We start from the raw sequence: 21,809 nt of genomic DNA on the forward strand, positions 1-21,809 counted from the left end.
GGGGACCATATGAGATGCTGGGACTTAAACCCGGATCAGCCATGTGCAAGGCAAACAAACGCCCACTAGCCCCATGGTCCACTTTCTTACGAATAACCCTAACCCACTCATGGGAGGAAATTGGGCATCTTTGGAATGGAGTTAATTTTCCCAGAAGTATGGGAATATTGTTTTTGTACAAATTATTGCTATGATATAATAAAGTCATCTAACCTTAAGAATATATGAGGGGGGCTGGAGCGATAGCCCAGCGGGTAAGGCGTTTGCCTTGCACGCAGCCGACCCGTGTTCTAATCCCAGCATCCCATATGGTCCCCTGAGCACCGCCAGGGGTAATTCCTGAGTGAAGAGCCAGGAGTAACCCCTGTGCATCGCCGGGTGTGACCCCCCCAAAACAAACAAACAAACAAAAAAGAATATATGAGGTCTTGAAGACGAGGTTGCCAAAACCCTCCATGACATTGAAGCTAAAGGTATCTTTAAAGCTGACACACCTATGGCCAAGCAAGTGGAAACAGAGATAAACAAAAGGGAGTACCTTAAATTGAGAAGCTTCTGCATCTCAAAAGATATAGTGACCAGAATACAAAGACAGTCTACAGAATGGGAAAGGATATTCACCCAGTGCCCATCTGATAAAGCGTTGATATCAAGGATTTACAAGGCACTGGTTGAACTCCACAAAAAGAAAACATACAATCCCATCAGAAAATGGGGCAATGAAATGAACAGAAATTTTCTCAAGGAAGAAATCCGAATGGCCAAAAGACACATGAAAAAATGCTCCTCATCACTAATCATCAGGGAGATGCAGATCAAAACAACAATGAGATACCATCTCACACCACAGAGACTGGCCCACATCCAAAAGAACAAAAATGACCAGTGTTGGCACGGTTGTGGGGAGAAAGAGACTCTCCTCCACTGCTGGTGGGAATGCCGACTGGTTCAGCCCTTTTGGAAAACAGTATTGATGTTTCTCAAAAAATTAGAAATTGAGCTCCTATTTGACCCAGCAATACCACTTCTGGGAATATATGCTGGAGATGCAAAGAAGTATAGTAGAAGTGACATCTGCACTTATATGTCCATTGCAGCACTGTTTACAATAGCCAGAATCTGGAAAAAAAGCGAGTGCCTGAGATGACTGGTTAAAGAAACTTAGGTACATCTGCAGAATGGAATACTATGCAGCTATTAGAAAAGATGAAGTCATGAAATTTGCATATAGGTGGATCAACATGGAAAGTGTCATGTTAAGTGAAATGAGTCAGAAAGAGTGGGACAGACATAGAAAGATTGCACACATTTGTGGAATATAAAGTAACAGAATGGGAGACTAACACCCAAGAATAGTACAGATATGGACCAGGAAGAGTACTCCATAGCTTAGAATCCGGCCTCGCATGCTGGGAGAAAAGGCAGTTCAGATAGAGAAGGGATCACCAAGTAAAGGGTGCTAGGAGAGTCTGCTTGGGATGGGAGAGGAGGGCTGAAAGTAAACTCTAGACCAAACATGATGGCCACTATTAAGTGGAAATACTTAATACTCTACTGCAAACCACAACAACTGAAAGGAGAGAGAGAGTGAAAGGGATGCCCTGACACAGAGGTGGAGTGGGGTGGGGGTGGTGGGAGGGATGCTGGGACCATTGGTGGTGGAAAATGGGCACTGGTGGAGGGATGGGCACTCGACCATTGTATGACTGAAATGCAAGCAGATAGTTTGTAAGTCTGTAACTGTACCTCACCGTAATTCACTAATAAAAAATTTGAAAAAAAAAGAATACATGAGGTCACCCAGTAAAAACCCTACAACTTTCAAAGAGCAACCACTAATGAGGTCTTTCAGTCAGTCAGGCCCTTCTAGGCCCTTTTCCAAAGAGGGGTACATTTCTTATAATCTTACAAAGAAAGCATTCTCATTGAGTCTCTTTCTGCTTGTGCAGAAAAATGATGGCATCATTCAGGTTCTAGGAAACCCAGGCTCCCTGAAAGTTTTACACCGCAAAGACTCATTCTAAATAGATTCTCCAAGTCATAGACTTTAATGAATGAGCATATGGCATTCACTCATGCTGGGGCACATTTACTTGATGGTTAAAAAAAATCACAGACATATTAATACCCACTGCATGAATTAAGCTGTCATTTATAAGACTTGGGGAATTGGAAATCAGGATCTTTCCTCTTGCTGCTGCTGACCTGGTCCATTATCAACTTAACCTTTACCATCTTTCACAAGACTCTATTCACACCGTGCATCTCAGATTTTCTCCAACTTTGACTAAAGGTTTGTGAGGTCTAGGCCAGTGTTTGTTTTTTCACCCCAATCTCCTTCAGAACCTGATTCCTTCATGTGGTTGCCTTATCCTGCTGGTTGTCTCCCAGTTTTATACTGCAGCTTCCCATTTACACAGATTTTCACTGTATCCCTCTTGGAATATCCTGGGGGCCCAGGGTATCATATGGCCGTCAATCAAGAAACACTGGCATATAGGGGCTGGAGCCTTATATGTGGCTGACCCGGGTTTGATTCCAGCATCTCATATGGTCCCCTGAGCACTGCCAGGAGTAATTCCTAAGTGCATGAGCCAGGAGTAACCCTGAGCATCGCTGGGTGTGACCCAAAAAGCCAAAAAAAAAAAAAAAAGCAAAAAACCAAAAAACTGTAACATTGGTCTAGGGGAGGGAACTCATCTTATTTATTGCTGGCAGCTTTTGCATGGGAGTGTGATTTAATACTGATCCAGGTGCGTGTGGTAGCTCAGTGGAGTCATCTGCAAAGCAATTTATGGAAACATGAGAAGGAACAAATGACTTGCCATTGACAGCAACTTTTCTTTTAAAGGTGCTTTCTGAGCTGGTACAGCGGGTAGGGCATTTGCCTTCAATGCATCCAATAGTTTGATCTCCGGCACCCCGTAGCACCACTAGGACTGTTCCCGGGGTGTAGAGCCAGGAGGAAGCCCTGAGCACAGCTGGGTGTGGCTCAAAAAACAAAAACATAATATATTCTCAATTATGATGTTTCCCCGTCTATCACCCCATGTAGGAATGAATATGCTTACAATGAAATGTAGTTTACATTAACCATGGAATATTATTTTAAAGATTTGCCTCTTGAATTTTAGTTCACTATATCACTGTTCTATTATTTGTATGTGGTTAGTTGAATAGTTTTAGAACTCATTTTCTTTTAATAAAAGATCGCATCAGGGCTGGAGCAATAGCACAGCGGGTAGGGCGTTTGCCTTGCACGCGGCCAACCCAGGTTCGATTCCCAGCATCCCATATGGTCCCCTGAGCACTGCCAGGAGTAATTCCTGAGTGCAGAGCTAGGAGTAACCCCTGTGCATCGCCAGGTGTGACCCAAAAAGAAAAAACAAAAAAACAAAAAAAAAATCACAACATAAAAAAATTGAAAAGAGGTATATTTTGAATTAATCCCCCATATATTATCTTCTTGAATTTTTGTACTTGGTGTTGACTTTTATTCCAATTTTGATTACTGCATCAATCGTTTCTGGCTTTACTATCAGCTTTTGTTAGGATTAATACATTTTTTTTTCTTTTTGGGTCACACCCAGCGATGCTCAGGGGTTACTCCTGGCTTTGCACTCAGGAATTACTCCTGGCAGTGCTCAGGGGACCATATGGGATGCTGGGAATTGAACCCGGGTCGGCCACGTGCAAGGCAAATACCCTACCTGCTGTGCTATCACTCCGGCCCCATGGATTGTAATATTTTTTAGCATTAAATGGTGAAAAAAAATGCGAGCCACTGTCACCGTTTCATTATACTCTTTTACATCACCTTTGATTTTACAATGACGTAATTATGACATTGATCATAAAAGAACTGAGAAACTGCAGCATAATAATTAGACATTTGGTTGTGAATGTATGGGCTTAGCAACCACATTATAGCTTAATTTTTAAAGTGTTGTGGCTTCAAAATAAACCTGAATTTGCATAAAAGCCACAGATATAGCATATAGAATGCCTGTTAACTACAGCCCCACCCCCAATTTTTAATAATCCTGACCCAGCTGAGAAGGTGCAGATTCCCTATGCCTCTTCCTGCTTCATAAATACGAGGACATTTCCTGCCTGACTGTGGGCTAACCATCAAAATGAGAAGATGAACTCTGATTTAGTGCTAACCATCCCAGCCACAGATTCAGATCTTGCCAGTTTTCTCCATAATGCCATATATTTTTAATATATGGCATTAGAAATTACTTGTCATATTTAGTTGTGTTGTTTTTGAGTTTCCCTTCTGTCTGAATTGACATCTCATCTTGTACTGTCTTTTATGATTGACTATTTCCTCTCTTTCAAAATTCTGGTTTTATTTATTTATTTGGGGGTGGATGGGTTGGGCTAAACCTAGCAGTGCTCAGGAGCAGCTGAGCTCTTCGCTCCTGGACATTGTCAGGAGGCCATATGTGGAATGAACCGGGGTCGGCCAGCTGAAGGCGTATGACTTAGCCTGTGTACTATTTTTCTGGATTCTGACCTTGCTGTTTTAGATAAGAACAAGGAGTAATTGTATGGGGTGTCGCTCAGTTTGGCTTTGGTGATGTCCTTTCCTGATTTGTGTACCTTTTGCAGGCATTTATCAAGCTGGTACTGTGGCCAGTGCTTTATAACAGAACCTACACAATGTAAATACGTCCTGCTATTTGTTGAATCTCTGTCACCTTGGACAAGACTGTATCTGCCAGCTTTCTCTCCCAAAAAGTTAATATATATTAATATATTGCAGTTATGTCTCTCTCTTTATATATTACAATTCTAAATGAATTACTTACATGTGCCTTATAAGAAAATACTTTGAACTATATAAATATACTTGGTTCTCTTTTTTGGCAGTATCTATTATCAATAAAGTTATCAAATTCTATGAATTTTTACATCAGGGAATACTATTCTTTGTATTCTGTGAATACTAAGCCACTACTCTGGAGAAAATATTGCATGAGATCCTGTCACAACATAATCATCAACCAATCAATACATAGCTTTGTTTTGTGTGTGTTTCTGTTTAAAGATACCTTATTTAACTTATATTACCATGTTATTATAACCCCTTGGCCAGCAGTTCTATAACTTCTGCCTGAAGAAAGCTTATTTAATACATTTTTTTTTTCCTGAAAGCACATCGCAAGCTTTTTATATTTAGGAACGATGGACAAACCTAGCATAATGCTGGCAAGGTGGGGGTGGCATTCTATTTATTTATTTTTCGTTTTGTTTGGGGCTTATTCCTGACTGTGTTCAGGAGTTACTCTTGGCAGTGCTTAAGAACTATATGAGGTGCTGGGCATTGAACCAGAGTTGGTTACATGCAAGAAAAGTACCTTAACCTTTATATAATTTTTCTGTCCCTTTTTATTTGATTCACATCATGTTTAATACAAAATGGCAGCAGCTGCTGTATTATTGTAATAAGATTAGGCCATGGATGTCTAGATAAATGTCCATGAGCAGCTCAGTCAGATTCTAGCAGAACAATTCGGAGGCCCAGCAGTGCGGACATACCAGTTACTGGTATGAGCTGGTCCTCATACGAATGCTGGCCTCACCCCACCATGGGCTCTGGGCAGCAGGAGGGAACCATTTTGAACAATCAGAGGCAAAAACACTGAAGCACAAAGATGCAAAAGACTTGACAAAATACTGTAAAAAGTAAACTGCTTTAGAGCATGTAAATTGAGACATGCTCTATTAAATATTAGCCATAATGTGTGTGTACAGGGACTCTTTTTTGCTAGTATTGAGGTTACAAATAAATTTTAGTAAGTGGTGAGTTTGCAAATTCTAAACCTCTGAATAGTAAGGGTTGACTGTATCTTGTTCATATCAAGATATGATATTTCACTTACCACTTTTAGTATTCGTTGGGCTCAGATGATGATGATGATGATGATGATGATGATGATGATGATGATGATGATGATGATGATGATGATGATGATTTTTGCTTTTTGGGTTACACCCAGAGATGCACAGGGGTTACTCCTGGCTCATGCACTCAGGAATTACTCCTGGCGGTTCTTGGGGGACCATATGGGATGCTGGGAATAGATTCTGGGTTAGCTGCGTGCAAGGCAGGTGCCCTACCCGCTGTGCTATTGCTCCAGCTCCGGGCTCAGATTATTAGGATGCCCCCAGAACTGTCTTCTGTGTCCTTCCTTGTGACATCACCCATCATTATTTGAGTCTTTCTTTACATACTTATTCAGCATTTTTTTTTTCTGCTCCTGCTCTGGTTACAAATTTCTTCAAGGTGCACTGACTCCTTTTAGACAAAATAACATTTAGGAGATAAGAACTAGAGTCTAGGTAAGTTCATTGCTACCAAGCTTCATTACCTCTAAAACCTATTAGTAAAGTTATTAAATGTGTGCATATATACACATGTCCGTTATTTATCATTTATCTGTCATGCTATCAAGCATCTATCTTACCCATGAACTCATACCCCCAGTTGCAATTTATTCTTTTTTTTATTTGTTTTATTTTGGGATCACAGCTAGTTGTGCTCAGGGCTTACTCCTGGCTCTGTGCTCAGGGATCACTTCTGGCAGGCTCAGGGGACTCTATGGATGCCGGGATTGAACCTGGTTGGCCATATGCCAGGCAAATGCCCTACCCACTGTCCTATGGCTCCAGCCCCTCCAGTTCCAATTTATACCCAATTGTTGCTCTTCTGTTTTTATAGCTTTCTACTCTGTTAGTTAGAAGGATTCCCATAATCCTCTGTCTCCGCTGGTTTGTCCATTCCTCCTGTGCAAATGGAGTCTAGCTGCACCAACCAAAGCCCCCACTCATGCAAGGCAGGGGGGCTGAAAATTTAGCTGCAATGAAAGGAATGAAGAAAGCAGAAGGAAAAAGGATGTGAATTTAAAACCGTTGAAAACCTATACTTTTGCTAACTTCTTAAAGAACAATAAGATTTTATTTTTTTAATATCATAGAGGAAACATCACATTCTTTTTTAGTTATCCTTGAAATTAGACGGTATTTTATTGTACTAAAAGAGTGTAAAAGAAAACATTTCTTATAGAACAACTATTTTTTATTTAACTAGTATTCTCATGAGTATGTATTAATTGGATTAAATTTTTATTTTATATTTTCCCCAGATGTTTTAGATGTAACACATTGACTTTAACATGCCAATTAAATAATTTGTATATATAATGTTAGTAAGAAATATTAATGTTCTAGTTTTTAAATTTTGGACAATGACATTTAGATTTACAGTGTTTACAAGAGAACATTGGGTAATTTAATGAGTTACTTGATAATATTTTTTCTGACGTGTCTATTCACATTAAAATGAAGTATGCTTCTTAATTTTTCATTTAAAATGTTTACTTAAGCTTTAAACAGTTAAGATATAGGACATTGTAATTAATTTACTTTTGCTATGATAATATATTATAGTCTCAACTTCCTAAGTTTTAAATTCTACTGAATAAGCTATGAATTATAGCTTTAATAATAATTGTTTAATTTTTATGAAATGATTTTATTATGCTTCAATATATGAGGAGAATAACTTCTGGTAGTTGAGATGACTAAACATGTCAAAAAATTCAGTTTATCTTCTCAATGAAAATTTATAGACTATGCAAATGTTGGGAGGGCCAAGTCCAGATGGACTTTTAAGATCTCGGGGAAAGGACGAAATGAGATGTTACTGGGCCCGCCCAAGAAATTGGTGATTAACGGGCTATCGTGATCGTGATCGTGATGGAAATGTAAATGTAAATATACTCAAGAATTTTAAACATGCAAAAATATAAAAATATATACACAAAAATCTCCTTTCATTCTTTTTCCCCAATGTCGTTCTGATTCACAGAATGTCCAGTAGTTACATAAATTTTGAGAATTGCACATTTGACTGTATGCAGTCAAATATATTTGTTTAGATCTGTTTTATTATTTTATCTAACTTCTTAGTTAATAAGTCACATATATTTACATACACATGTTACACATATTTAAACTTCTGCAGATTTTGCTATATTCACTATTAAAGTATTTCTTGACGTCCCTTTATGTCAGTCCACAATGCTTTCTTTCATTTTCAACTACTGCAGAATATTCCATTAAATGATCATACCATAATTTAAACATTCTCACTGATGGGCATTTAGGGTTTCGTACCAATTTTTGCAGTTAGAAGCAATGCTGCAGTGAAAACTTTTGCACATGCAGCTTGAGGAATGTATTGCAAGTTCTATGAAACTGACACCTAGGCTCCTGGCTGAGATTTTTTTCTTTTCCAGGAGAAGCCGTTGACAAGTAGGTGGTAAGCCCCTACTTCTGGCTTCCCAGCTCCTTTGGGGATCATTTCTCTGTTTTCCAGTTCAAAGTACCTGGGATTGTCTGATCCCATGATTTTGTACTTGAAACCATCTAGTTGTAATTATTTTTTGCCAGTCTTTTTTGGAGAGAGCAGCTCTCCTAGGGCTTATGCCTGGCATTGAGCTCGGTGATCACTCCTGGCGGTGTTCAGGGCACCTTATTTGTTGCCTGGGATTGAACAGGGTTTGCTGTGTGCAAGGCAAGCACATCAGTCTCTGTCCTATCTCTCTGGTACCTTAGCTGTAATTTTCCATTTTTCATAATGAGGCTGGAAGAGCAAGCATCCAATATTATGTTCTTCTGTGATAGCTGTCTACAAAGTTGAACAAGAGAGAGAGCAATTCAGAAGTACATTTTCTCAGGTAAAGTGATAGATAAAGGGAAACTAATTTTAGACCATATTGCAGGTACTTGTTGCGTTTAACAGACTGGGATATTGACAAAAAAGCAACATTGCTTTAATCAATACAAATAGTTTCTTTTAAACTTTTAAGATCAGGAGTTGTCAGTTGGATCCACCTTGTAAGGGTATATGTGTATGGGTATGTTTTGTAGATACTTTAATTTTTTTTATCCTAGTTGGAAAAAAATCCATTATCATCATAAAAGGGATACTTTCTAATCAGCTATCAGATTTTTAATTTTTTATCCTCTATTTATTCAATATTCTCAAGTATTACTGAATGACTATGTCCAGTTCACTTCAGAAAAACAATTCAGTTTTCTTTTATTTTATTCTCCATCACTTGTTTGTAACATTCATTTGTCATTTTTGTCATTTTATAGACCTACCAAGAGCAGCTGTCAGGATCTTAAGCAACATGACATTCCTTTTTGTGAGTTTGTCATACACAGCTGAGAGTGCCATTGTAACTGCTTTCATTACCTTCATTCCCAAGTTCATCGAGTCACAGTTTGGTATTCCAGCTTCCAATGCCAGCATCTACACTGGTAAGGCACTGCTGTTAGAGCTCCTTCAAAGCATTCAGTTTTGACCACTAAATTAAATGCAATGAATGAAGAGAAAGTCCATTCTAACATCTTAGTGTTAAAAGTCCAATAACAGCTACCTTCCCACCAGATTTTAGGAGAATAAAGTGTTTGAATGTTTTCTCTTTGATTCATATTCTACTACTGTGTGATCTATTTGCCAGCATGTTTCAGAAAAGGAAAATTTTGCACATTTCTGTTTTTATGTTTCTCAGGTGAAAAGAATGAAGTAGACAGTGGTATTCCCATTTAAATCTGAATGTGTCATTTTATACGTTGGCTTGAGTCTTAACACTTTTTAAAAGCTTGACATGGATAATCTCAAATAGGTTCGAATAGGATAATCTTAGGTGGGTTCCACTCTATTAGAATTTCCCTTTTACAAGTGTAAGCACATTTCAACCAAATTAATGGCGATGCTTGAAGTTAGGAAGAAAGTTATATGTTTTGTTAGAAGATATTTTAAGTCTGGGCAAACTGATTTTCAGGAGACTTTGGTATATGTATCCTTACACGTAGTACTTAGTACACAATATTTTTCCCCCTTGGAAATTAGGTAACTGGAAATAAAACAATGATTGGGGAAACTTTAATGTACTGTGTCACATGATATTCTGTATATTTAGTATTTCAGAAATAGTAAAAAAGATTGTATATACCTAAGGCCCAATTTTTTAATACATTTTTAAATATAGAAATATTCATTGTTAGTTATAAAACAACTTTAAAACCCACTTTAAAATAGCTGAGTAGAGAAATTGGATAACTTTGCCAATGATTTTGTCTCTCATTTTCTCCTACAAGTTCTTATTCAAATTCAATAAGCTTAAGTGATCTACAAATGAAAAGGCAATATTATATTATTGTGGAAGGAGAAAGTAGCTTGGAATATTTGGATAATCGTTACATTCTCTACTTCACCTTGCACATACTAAAAGATAAATAATTGGATTTCAGTTCCATTGACAGCTGATAATTTTATAAAAACTCTGCTGCTATTGTTGTTAATTTGACCTAAAATGTAGGTCCAGTTTGGCTCTGAAAAATTGGTTTTCTTTAATTAATGTAAAATATACAGATTAATTTATTGCTTCGTTGTTGAAATTCGGAAGGTCCTGTTTCTATTTCAGTTCTGCATCAATTTATTTTGTCTGCAGCTTTTCGACAAGGGAACCAGAAATTGTCTCGTTACTAGACAGACCTGAAGCCACAGATATCTGTTAAACATAGTTTCAAAAAATTTTCAAAATAAGTTTCAATATTAAGAGACTCCATTAGTCAAGCAAGCGTTACAGTATTCTTTGCTACAGGACTTCTCCTGACCTGTACTATACAAATGTGCTTTGTGATACCAGCAGATGAATGTTTATTTTATGTTTTCATAAAAAAGAAATATATTTTATTTATGTATTTTCATATCATTAGTGAAATAGAAACATATTTATAGGAAATAAACTTATGTTACCTTCCATAGATGCAATTCTGTTATTCTAAACATGATGCAGATCTAGGAAGCCCAGATGAAGGCTTAGGTCAGTGTTTTTTAACCTTTTTCCAACCATGGTCCCTTCCAACCTTGCTTCCTTGGTATGTTCTCTCCCACCCACTCCCATCCTGCTGGTTGGCCCCCAGGCCTTGTGCAATACCCCTCCCCATTTCCACAACTTTAATCTATGACTTCCTTGGAATAGGGACCTTATAGCTCCTGGTTGTGAAATGTTGGTTAAGATGGTATTTTTCCTTTATTTACTGGCAAGTGCCCTTACCACTGCTCGAATCCTTTGGCCCCTTTAAAATAAAAACAAAAATCATTTGATAGTATGATTTATTCAATATTTGATGGTTTACTGTGCTTAATAAAGGGCTTTTTATTCTCATTTCATATGCTTTTTTTCTTCTTTTCAAGATAGATAACAAATAATAGTTGAGATGCTAGATTGATTAAGAGTAAGAATGGTCTGTCATGTTAAGTGGATTTAAACAAAAGGGTGATAATTCTCTCTTAGACTCACCTTGCTTTTTGAATTTTTATCCATTGAATTCTTCTTACTCTGTGAACAGAGTTTTATTTTTAATGGCTAACTGATGGAGATCTTTTGTTCTCTAAATCTTTCTTTTATGTAAGCAAGTGACATGATGAATTCAGAAATCCATCTGAATAGAATTTAAAAAATAATTTTAATTCAGTATCTGAGAAAATCTTTCTGTAAAGTTCTCTTTACAGTAAAAAATAATTTGGATAAATACCTTGACCCTCTCTTGCCATCTGCATGTTCCCTGTTGTACGGTAGAGCTGAAGCTTGACTTTCACAGTGCATCCCCTATATCATTCTTAAGGGCTTTTTTTTGGGGGGGGTCACACCCAGCGATGCACAGGGGTTACTCCTCGCTCATGCACTCAGGAATTACTCCTGGAGGTGCTAAGGGGACCATATGGGATGCTGGGAATCGAACCCGGGTTGGCTGCATGCAAGGCAAATGCCCTACCCGCTGTGCTATCGCTCCAGTCCCAGCATACATCATTCTTGAATTTCAGTTCACTACCTGGTGCTATTTTGTCGTTTGTGGGGATGGAGAAAAATAAAGACTCAAGCCAGGACTCTAAGTTGCCTATAGATCTAAGAGGAGAAAACCTCTGGAATAGGTTTATAAGAAGTTGTTTAACTAAGCTTAATGCAACCCAGAGATGATTTGAGCAGATGATGTATAAGTTATAATTCATGGAGGAAATAGCTTTCAATCAGGCTTTCCAGGAAAAAATAGACTTCGACCATTTGGAGGTTGGAAGAAAGGTATTTATTTATTGTGGAGGGGGTAGTGTAAGCAAAGGCAAAGAGGCCGGAAGGGCACTATTTGTTCTGGGGGAACAGAGCAGTTTGTTTCTGAGGGCACTAAAGGCAATGGGGCTGGGGGAGGGGGTGAGAGCTAAGATGAATCTTTCTGTCCTGGGTGAGGGACACCGTGTGGGACTGTCTGCACCACTGGCTCAGAGGGTAATAACACTTGGGGCATGTCTGGGTCTTACTAGTTAGAAATGATCACTTTGGACAAGAACTGAATGTTAAAAGTAGGGAAAAGGATATCTATCTATATGATAACCTTTCAGTGTCTGTATTGCAAACCATAATGCCTAACATGAGAATGAGAAAGAGAAAGAAAAAGAAGAGAGAGAGGAGAGTGAGAGGAGAGACAGAGAGAACAGAGAAGAGATCAAATTTTTATGAAAGATTTTCCATTAAAAATTCAGTTGGAGGGCTGGAAGTAGGTAAAGGGATATAATGATAACCTCTCAGTATCTATATTGCAAATCATAATACCCAAATGAGAGAGAGAGAGGGAGAGGGAGAGAGAGAGACAGAGAAAGAGACAGAGAGAGAGAGAGGAGAGGGACCTGCCATAGAGGAAGTCAGGGGTGGGGGGTGGCTTGAAAGAGGCGGGAGGGATACTGGGGACACTGATGCTTACACTTAAACAGATTTGGCAGTGGAAACCACCATAGTGATAAAGATAAACATCTGTTTGACATTTATTGTTTACTAAGTATGGGGCATCCTAAGCATATTGTTACGGTGGTGGAGGGATGGGTTTTGGAACACTGTACGACTGAAACAGAATCATGAACAGCTTTGTAATGCTCTATCTCACTGTGGCTCAATAAAAAATATAATGACACTTGGGGGCACCTGTGCCCAATAGGTTGATGGTGACACCTTGTCTGAAGAGGGTGCCATTGCAACCCACTTTATTAGCTCCTGCTGCAAGTACCTGCACAAGAGTGGAATGTGGTCACATCACTCTCTTGATCCTGGTCATCCTGTTAATCCACCTATGGCCACATCTACTGACTGAAATATATTATTTTGGGTAGTATGTAGGAAAAGCCCAAAGAAGAGTGATGAGAGAGGCATTAGTAACAGGAGTGGACCTTGTTGCTGCTAATTTCTAGCTGTGATCTTAGCAGCACACGTAAACTCCCCACACTTCAGCTACAGCAAAAGCTCATCTGTGAAATGAAGAGAGTGTCTTTCTCCCCTTTCCTCTCTTGCCTGTATTGTTGGGCACAAATGAAGCATCGAATAATATTATTTTGAAGCTTCTTACTTAGCTCCAAATAGGTATAACAGTATGACTAGAGAGAGAGAACTTGATTGGGTATTGTAGGAAAGAAAATGATGATGGATAATGATGGCAACTTACACTTGAACAGCTTTGATAGTGTAAAATACCATGTGATAAAGATAAAGAAACAATTGTTTGACATTTATTGCTTATTAAGTATGGGGCGTCCTAAGCATATTGTCTCGAGGCACTACAACTTGGTGGACACCAAGAACACCTGGTAATGCTGATGGGATGGGGGATGGACCAGACCCTGCAGTGCTGAGGGTTGAAACAGGGCCTTGCACTGTTGTAACAGAGTCACTTAATCAATTGCACTGAAAATATCTTTAGGTGAGAAAGCAAGGAGATTTAATTATTTAACATCAAGATCAGGCAATTGTCTGAAATCATGGCCCTGAGCAGGGGTACAGAGCACTTTTTATAGGGCTTTTCACAGCGATTTTGTGGTACAAGTCGAGAGGAAAAGAATGGATTTTCTCAATGGGTTGTGTCATGACAATACACTGAGGGACACTGAGTTAGGAGGGATACAACGCAAGACTTGCAGGGGGAGACTTGTTGCTGGGAATCTATGTGGTGGATATGTCTTGTTTTAGGTCCTGTAGACATTTATTAATTTACTGATTGTTTCAGTGGCCCTGCTCCCTTTTCAGCCAAGGTGATAGGTGGGTTTGGGTTCTTTTGTTCAGTTCTGAGTCATAACTTGAGATTTATGAGCTAGTCTTTTCTTTTCTTTTCTTTTTTTTTTTTTTTTTTTTTGCTTTTTTGGGTCACACCCAGCAATGCTCAGGGGCAACTCCTGTCTCTGCACTGAGGAATTAATTCTGGCAGTGCTCAGGGCGCCATATGGGATGCTGGGGATTGAACCCAGGTCATCCGCTTGCAAGGCAAACTCCCTACCTGCTGTGCTATTGCCTCCTTCCCAGCACGAGGCACTCAGAGCTCCTGCCTTTGGCTGCCTCCCTGGTTACCTGTGCTTAGTCACCTGCTTAGGTTTCTAACTTTCCTAGCACTATCACAGCACATTAAGATGAGGCCTTTCTCAATTCAAAGGATACAGGGAGGGGCTGGAGCAATAGCACAGTGGGTAGGGTGTTTGCCTTGCACGCGGCCAACCCAGGTTCAATTCCAGCATCCCATATGGCCCCCTGAGCACTGCAAGGAGTTATTCCTGAGTGCAGAGCCAGGAGTAACCCCTGTGCATCGCCAGGTGTGACCCCCCCCAAAAAAAAACCCAAACAAAAAATAAAGGGTACAGGGAGACCTGAGCAAAGCCCTGCTATTTAACCCTTTCACATCACAGTGCATGCAAGGCATATGCTCTTGCACTTGAATCATATCTCTGAGCCTAATCTAAGCATTTTCACATGAATAACATAATTTAATCCATGTCAGGAATGACTATGTAGGAATCATGTTACTGATTATGCTCATTTTCTGGTTGCTACAACAATGTATAGAGCAGTTTAAGCAACTTAAAGAATGCAAGTAGACCTTGAGACGATGGGGAGGGAAGTGGACTGTGGCGGAGGACTCATGTACATGAAACCGTATTGTTAACAACATCGTTCATTACAGTGCTTTGAAATATAGTTACATAGTATTCCATTGTATAGATGCAGCTGTTAGAAAAGATGAAGTCATGAACTTTGCATATAAGTGGATCAACATGGAAACTATCATGCTAAGTGAAATGACCCAGAAAGAGAGGGACAGGCATAGAAAGATTGCACTCATCTGTGGAATATAAAATAACAGAATAGGAGACTAATACCCAAGAATAGTAGTATATAGTACCAGGAGGTTGGCTCCATAGCTTGGAAGCTGGCCTCACATGCTGGGGGAAAGGCATCCCAGATAGAGAAGGGAACACCAAGTAAAATGTGGTTGGAGATCCCGAGCAGGGAAGGAGATGCGTGCTGAAAGTAGACTAGAGACTGAACATGATGGCCACTCAGTACCCCTGTTGCAAACCACAACACCCAAAAGGAGAGAGAGAGATAAAATTGGAATGCCCTGCCACAGAGCCTGGGTGGGGCTGGGGGGTGAGATTGGGGAGGGGGGAGGGATACTGGGTTCATTGGTGGTGGAGAATGGACACTGCTGGAAGGATGGGCTCTCGAACATTGCATGAGGGAAAAACAAGCATGAAAATGTGTGAATCTGTAACTGTACCCTCACTGTGACTCACTAATTAAAAAATAAAAAAAAATAATAAAGACAACCTTTAAAATAAAAAGAAATGTAAATAATGGGGCCAGAGGGAGAGCTCAGTGCTTCGGATGCGCTTACCTCTTGTTCTACCCCTGGCATCGCCTGTTCTCCCAAGGACCGAGTTGGGGGCAGCCCCTGGGCACCACCTGTGTGGCCTCAACACACACAAAAACAAAAGCTGACACAAAACAGAATGCAAATAGCGAGAGCCAGGATTCTGGAGTTGTGAACTCCCTGGAATGTATAAATAGCCATATGTGGTTTTAGTGGAATTGTGATGCCATGGACAGAAGCCATGGTCCACAACGTTGTTTTCAGATCTCCATGGTCTTTCGGGATCAGTTTGCTCTCATGGAAATTTATCCATTGCTCTTTAGTGCGTAGAAATTTATAGTGTTGAATATTAGGTTTTATTTCTTCTTATAAGAGAATAGATTTGGAAAATGCTTTGCTTTGAACAGGAGAATGGTAATTATGAAGATACGTTTTTCTGTAATAAGGGAATGAAGTCTGGATATCATTTTTTAATTAACACACTGTAGATTGGGGCCAGAGAGATAATACAGTGTTGCCTTGCATGTGGTGGACCTGTTTTTTGTTTGTTTGTTTTTGTTTTTTGTTTTTTGGGTTTTTTTTTGCTTTATTTGGGTCACACCCAGCGATGCACAGGGGTTACTCCTGGCTCTGCACTCAGGAATTACTCCTGGCGGTGCTCAGGGGACCATATGGGATGCTGGGAATCAACCCGGGTCGGCCGCGTGCAAGGCAAACGCCCTACCCGCTGTACTGTCGCTCTAGCCCCTGTTTTGTTTTTTTATCCCCAGCACTAAATATGGTCCCCTGAGCCCTGCCAGAGTAATCCCTGAACACAGAGCAAGGAGTAAATGCTGGGCACTGCTGGACATAGCCCCTGAAAACCACGTTCCAAAACACTGCAGTGTGATGTCTGATAAAGTAAATGCCTTCTATCTGTCTTATCACTAGCTTGGTTTGCTTCTTCATAGCATTGTCACTGAACTCAAATTGCAGCCAATGAGGGTCAAAGCACCCTGAGTTGCAAAAGAGGCAAAATTGAACTTGGATTATTTCAGTTTTTGAGCATAGTCACAGTTCTCTTCTCCAGTTCTAAAATTTGGTAAGAATGATTAGCAGAGGGGCAGGGCAACATCCAGCCAGGGCTCAGGACTGCTTCCAGAATGGTGCCAGCTCAAGAGTTGGCAGGGACCGGCCTGATGGTAGTTGGTTGGGACACTGTGCAGTGCCTGGAACTCAACCAACACTCCCAGCTATGTGTGCCTTTAGGTGTGCGCACGCGCATGCGTGTGTGTGTGTGTGTGTGTGTGTGTGTGTGTGTGTGTGTATGTGTGTGTGTCTGTTATGTTTGGGCTATACCTGGGGGTGCTCAGGGCTTACTCCTGGTAGGAATTTTGGAACCATGTGATGCCAGGTATCAAACCCTGGTCAGCTGCATGCCTTACCCACTGTACTCTCTCTGGAATCTGAGCCTTATTTTTATGAGTAGTTTTTTTTTTTTTTCCTTTTTGGGTCACACCTGGCAGTGCACAGGGATTACTCCTGGCTCTGCACTCAGGAATTACTTCTGGCCGTGCTCAGGGGGCCATATGGGATGCTGGGAATCAAACCCGGATTAGTCACATGCAAGGCAAATGCCCTACCCGCTGTGCTATCACTCCAGCCTCTTATGAGTAGTTTTATTTTGTTTTGTACTAATTTATTTTGTACTAAATTGATGAATGTAATCTCAGGTTAATTTACATTGAAGTTAAATTTGTATCATTAATTTATATATTTATTATTACTTACATATTGTTGTGTAAATATATATACATATACATTTGCATATATATTTTTGTCACTAGTGTTGTCACTCCTGGTGGTGCTTGGGGGTGCCATGTGGTGCCAGGGATTGAAACCAGGGCATATGATATAACATTTGAGCTACTCCCCCAAATCAAACTTTTAAATGCAGCAAGAGTATCTTAAGTCAGGAGGTTTTTTGACCTCCGTGGCTAGTTCCAAAGTGAGGCAATAATATTTGAGTCTGTCTGACATGTCACTGGTCACACTCAAACACCACGTTGTCTGCCTAATAAAAGGAAAATCTTTGCAAACAACTTCCTTGGCAACTCCCAGAGTCCTCTGGCTTCTATGACTTTAAATAGTCTTGCAATAAATAGATGCTTTTAGGAGCTAAAGGTGACCATTGTAAGGTCTTTGCTTTTGGTCAGAAAGGTGTTTAGCACACCGAAGAACACTTTTCTTCTGTGCTAAAAGGTTCTAATTAGTGGATAATAATTCAGGAGACTCCAATGTACTTTATTAGCTCATTAATCAATTAATCACAGATTCTCTGAGTGCCAACCATGTGTCCTTAGCCAAAGCACTAATGGGAGTAATTAAACTGAGCTCATATGCTAAAGGTGATTGGAGGACTCCAAATAACAATGCTTACACACAGATCTTGTCTGATAACAGCATGCAAATATGAAAGTACTTTGTCCCTCAGGGGCCTCCAGAGGGGGTGTGGCAGGACCCATTTCCTCTCTTTATCAGGCACCACTGATGTGAGCTTGGGGACACAGGAATGCATCCAATATAGTGAGCTTTAGCTGGAGTTTATTTTTTTAATGCTTTCTGTATTTTAAAATTCTTTTATCTTTAATTTTTTTTGGCTAGAGGACTGAAGAGATAGTAGTACAGGGTTAAAGTGTCTGCCTTGTATGTGGGCAGCTCTGGTTGTCCACCTGTCACTCCATATGGTTCCCCAGCACTGCCAGAAGTGACCCCGAGTGGACCCAGGAGTGGTTCTCGAACACTTTCAGATGTGGTCCAACCCTGCCCCTCTGATGTTGTTTTGTTTCGTTTTTGCCGGTCTCATAGGGAAGAACCACCATAACCACTCTGAACGGCAGAAGTCTTTAGGGGTCTTCGTGAGACCAAGCGTAGTCCCGCTTACTCCCTCCCGTAAACAACCCTGACTGGCTGGCCCAGGTTATCTTGAATCGCTCAAGTCAATAGTCACAAAGCAGCCGTTCTAATGACTGTCTCTTGGCCTTGACCTTGACAGGGACGAGTCAGCACTTTGCCCCACAATTTCTTAGCCCTTGAGTGAAGGTGGATGCTGTGAGGGTTTTGGTGATGGGGAAGAGGACAGTGTCTTTGTCCTTATGCCACTGATACACTGTGTGACTTGAGGCTTATCAGTTTCCTCTCTCTTTTTTCTAATGTAAAATACAATAACATAGACTCAGTGAACTCTCAGCTCATCCTGCTTTAAAAATCCGTAATCTTTCCACAGCCACTTATACTTACAAACCTCACTTTCTCCTTGCAGTTATATTATTTTCTTACATAGATACTAGTTACTAACCCCTTAATCACTATGGGGTTTTTTTGTGTGTGTGTCATGTTGCATCACCACAGTCTTTGTGGTGTATTTGCTGATAGTAACTTGATGTAGAACATAGAATTCTTTTTGAATCCCAGATCCACCATCTACCTTAAAGGCATGCTTTTGGCCAAGTTACTTAACTACTTCCGGGTTCTCATTCGTTAAAAGGACAGTGATCATTTGCCAGGCCTATTGAAAAAAATTAAAATTAAATTAAATTAAATTTAATCCTCACCACTATTACTCTGATCCTAAAGGCTTCCAATGAGGGTTCTGTTTTTTTCTTTTCACCTACCAAACTCTTTAGTTCTATCACTTCTGGTGGTAGTTTTCCTCTAACTTCCGATTGTTAGTTTCTGTTCTCACACTTTCTTTCTTTTTTTTTTATTTAAATTTTTTATTGAGTCACCATGTGGAAAGTTACAAAGTTTTCAGGTTTAAATCTCAGTTATACAATGCTCGAATACCCATCCCTTCACCAGTGCTCATATTCCACCACCAAGAATCCCAGTATAGCTCCACCCCGCCCCCTCACACCCCAACCCCCCCCACGCCCCTAGCCCCCCCCCCTAAGCCCCCCCCCCTGTGTAACTAATAAATTTCACTTTACTTTCACTTTGATTGCATACAGTATTTCGACAAAACTCACTATTATTGTTTGGAGAGTCTCTCCCCTAAAGTCAGACCTGCTGAAAAGGAAGCATTAGATAATTTGTTTTCCATTGCTGAGGATGAAGAGGTATGAGGTCGAGTGACCACACTTAGCGGCCTCTCAGTTTTGGGTTTCTGTAATTTAGTATTTTAGTAACTAAGTCCAGAGAGATATCTGCCAGAAGTTGCATCGTTGCCAACTTGTACTTCTCAGTTACATTATATTCCACATATGAGTGCAATCTTTCTATGTCTGTCTCTTTCTTTCTGACTCATTTCACTCAACATGATACTTTCCATGTTGATCCACTTGTATGCAAATTTCATGACTTCATGTTTCCTGACACACACTTTCTTGTACCTGTACCATTGTTTCTTTGAACTCATTGAATATCCTCATCAGAATGCCTTTTAAGTCGTTTTCTTTCTTTCTTTTTTTTTTTTTTTGCTTTTTGGGTCGCACCCGCTGATGCACAGGTGTGGCTCATGCACTCAGGCAGTGCAAGACTCCTAGCAGTGCTCTGAGGACCATACTGGGTGCTGGGAATGGAACCCAGGTCAGCTTCAATAGAATGCCCTACCTCACTCCAGCCCTTAAGTTGTTTTCTGATAGCTGGTTGAGATTGGTAGAGCCTTCAAGGCTATTTCTTAACTCAATGACTTCTAAGCTGCTTCCCCATTGTCTTTTGCTCTCCCAGGGACAAGTTTTTGCAGTCTACTCTCCACACTGTCTACCCTAAGGAAGCTCTCCAGGGGATGTAAAACTGCTTGTAACTCTTTTTCTTCCTTGTTGCACCTTTGTCAATGAACTTTTGCTGCTTCTGGTTTGCTATTTTGAGTTTTGGGTGTAGATTATCATAGGACAAGAAAAGTCAGGATCTCTCTCTCCCTTCCTCCCTCCCTCCCTCCCTCCCTCCCTCCCTCCCTCCCTCCCTCCCTCCCTCCCTCCCTCCCTCCCTCCCTCCCTCCTTCCTTCCTTCCTTCCTTCCTTCCTTCCTTCCTTCCTTCCTTCCTTCCTTCCTTCCTTCCTTCCTTCCTTCCTTCCTTCCTTCCTTCCTTCCTTCCTTCCTTCCTTCCTTCCTCGCTTCTTCCCTCCCTACCTTCCCTCCCTCTCCTTCCTTTCTTTCTTCGGGGAGGGGCACACCTAGCTGTGCTTATTTCTGGCTCAGTGCTCAGGGGTGTTCTTGATGATGCTTAGGGCATCTTATTAGGTGCTAGGGATTGAAACCAGTGTGCAAGGCAAGGGGGGGGGGAAGTAAACTGCTTACAGAGATCCCCTCAGGGAGGTGAGTAAAAGAAGACAGTACTGAAGGAGTTGAGGAACGGAGGAAAGTAGAGGATGGAGTATAAATATCAGCTCAGTTTTAGAGAAAGAATAGGAATAGGAATAGGAAAGAATAGGAATCATCAAAGGAATAGGAATTCACTGAAGGATCCATTGCCTGGCTAGTAGTACTGTGCTGTGTCTAGGCAACACTGCTCTGATTCCCAGCTCCTTCCATGGTCTCTCATTTCCTCAGAGATACTTCCTGTTAACTCATAAAAATCACATCCAGAGCTAATGAATATCCTGGCCTATAAGTTAGCCAAGATGCAGTTATTTCCACACAGGCAGGAAATACCTTACTCTTTTCAACTAAATAATGAAACGTGTTTTGACATTATTAGAAGTTGAAGTAATGTCCTTTAGTAACCTGAGTCATCTCATGATGGACCACAGAAGATTTGCTTTGCTTCCAGGCTTGGGATTGTGTTGCAGCATCTTTCTATGGGCCAGAAGATAGAACATGGTGTTATTTAGATTTGCTCCTGTAAGGCTGATTAGATTCCAAGATAAATGATACTTTTTTTCATGTCATTGCACCACTAAAAAAAATCTCTATTTGCAATAAAAATGAATAGAATTTAAATTTTATTAAAGTTTAAAGAATTTAAGTGAACTTTTATTTAAAAGTGGATATTAAGAAGCATTGAAGTTCAGATTTATCTTGTGCAAGGAACAGTTTGTGTTATGGTTAGTAGTCCCATTTTA

General features: G+C 40.2%; 1 protein-coding gene across 2 annotated transcripts in view; it reads left to right on the top strand.

The window, feature by feature from the left end:
* The window catches only part of SLCO5A1 (solute carrier organic anion transporter family member 5A1), a 161,341-nt gene that overhangs the window by 82,308 nt on the left and 57,224 nt on the right, over nt 1-21,809 (top strand). The window contains exon 4 of one of the 2 annotated variants that reach the window (XM_004602403.2): nt 9,175-9,339. The exons of the other annotated variant lie outside the window; for it this stretch is intronic. Coding sequence (XP_004602460.2) covers nt 9,175-9,339 — 165 coding nt within the window. The remainder of the gene's footprint in view (nt 1-9,174; nt 9,340-21,809) is intronic. 2 annotated transcript variants of the gene reach the window in all.

This window comes from Sorex araneus, chromosome 2 (assembly GCF_027595985.1).
Source record: "Sorex araneus isolate mSorAra2 chromosome 2, mSorAra2.pri, whole genome shotgun sequence".
In the NCBI taxonomy this organism is placed as follows: domain Eukaryota; kingdom Metazoa; phylum Chordata; class Mammalia; order Eulipotyphla; family Soricidae; genus Sorex; species Sorex araneus.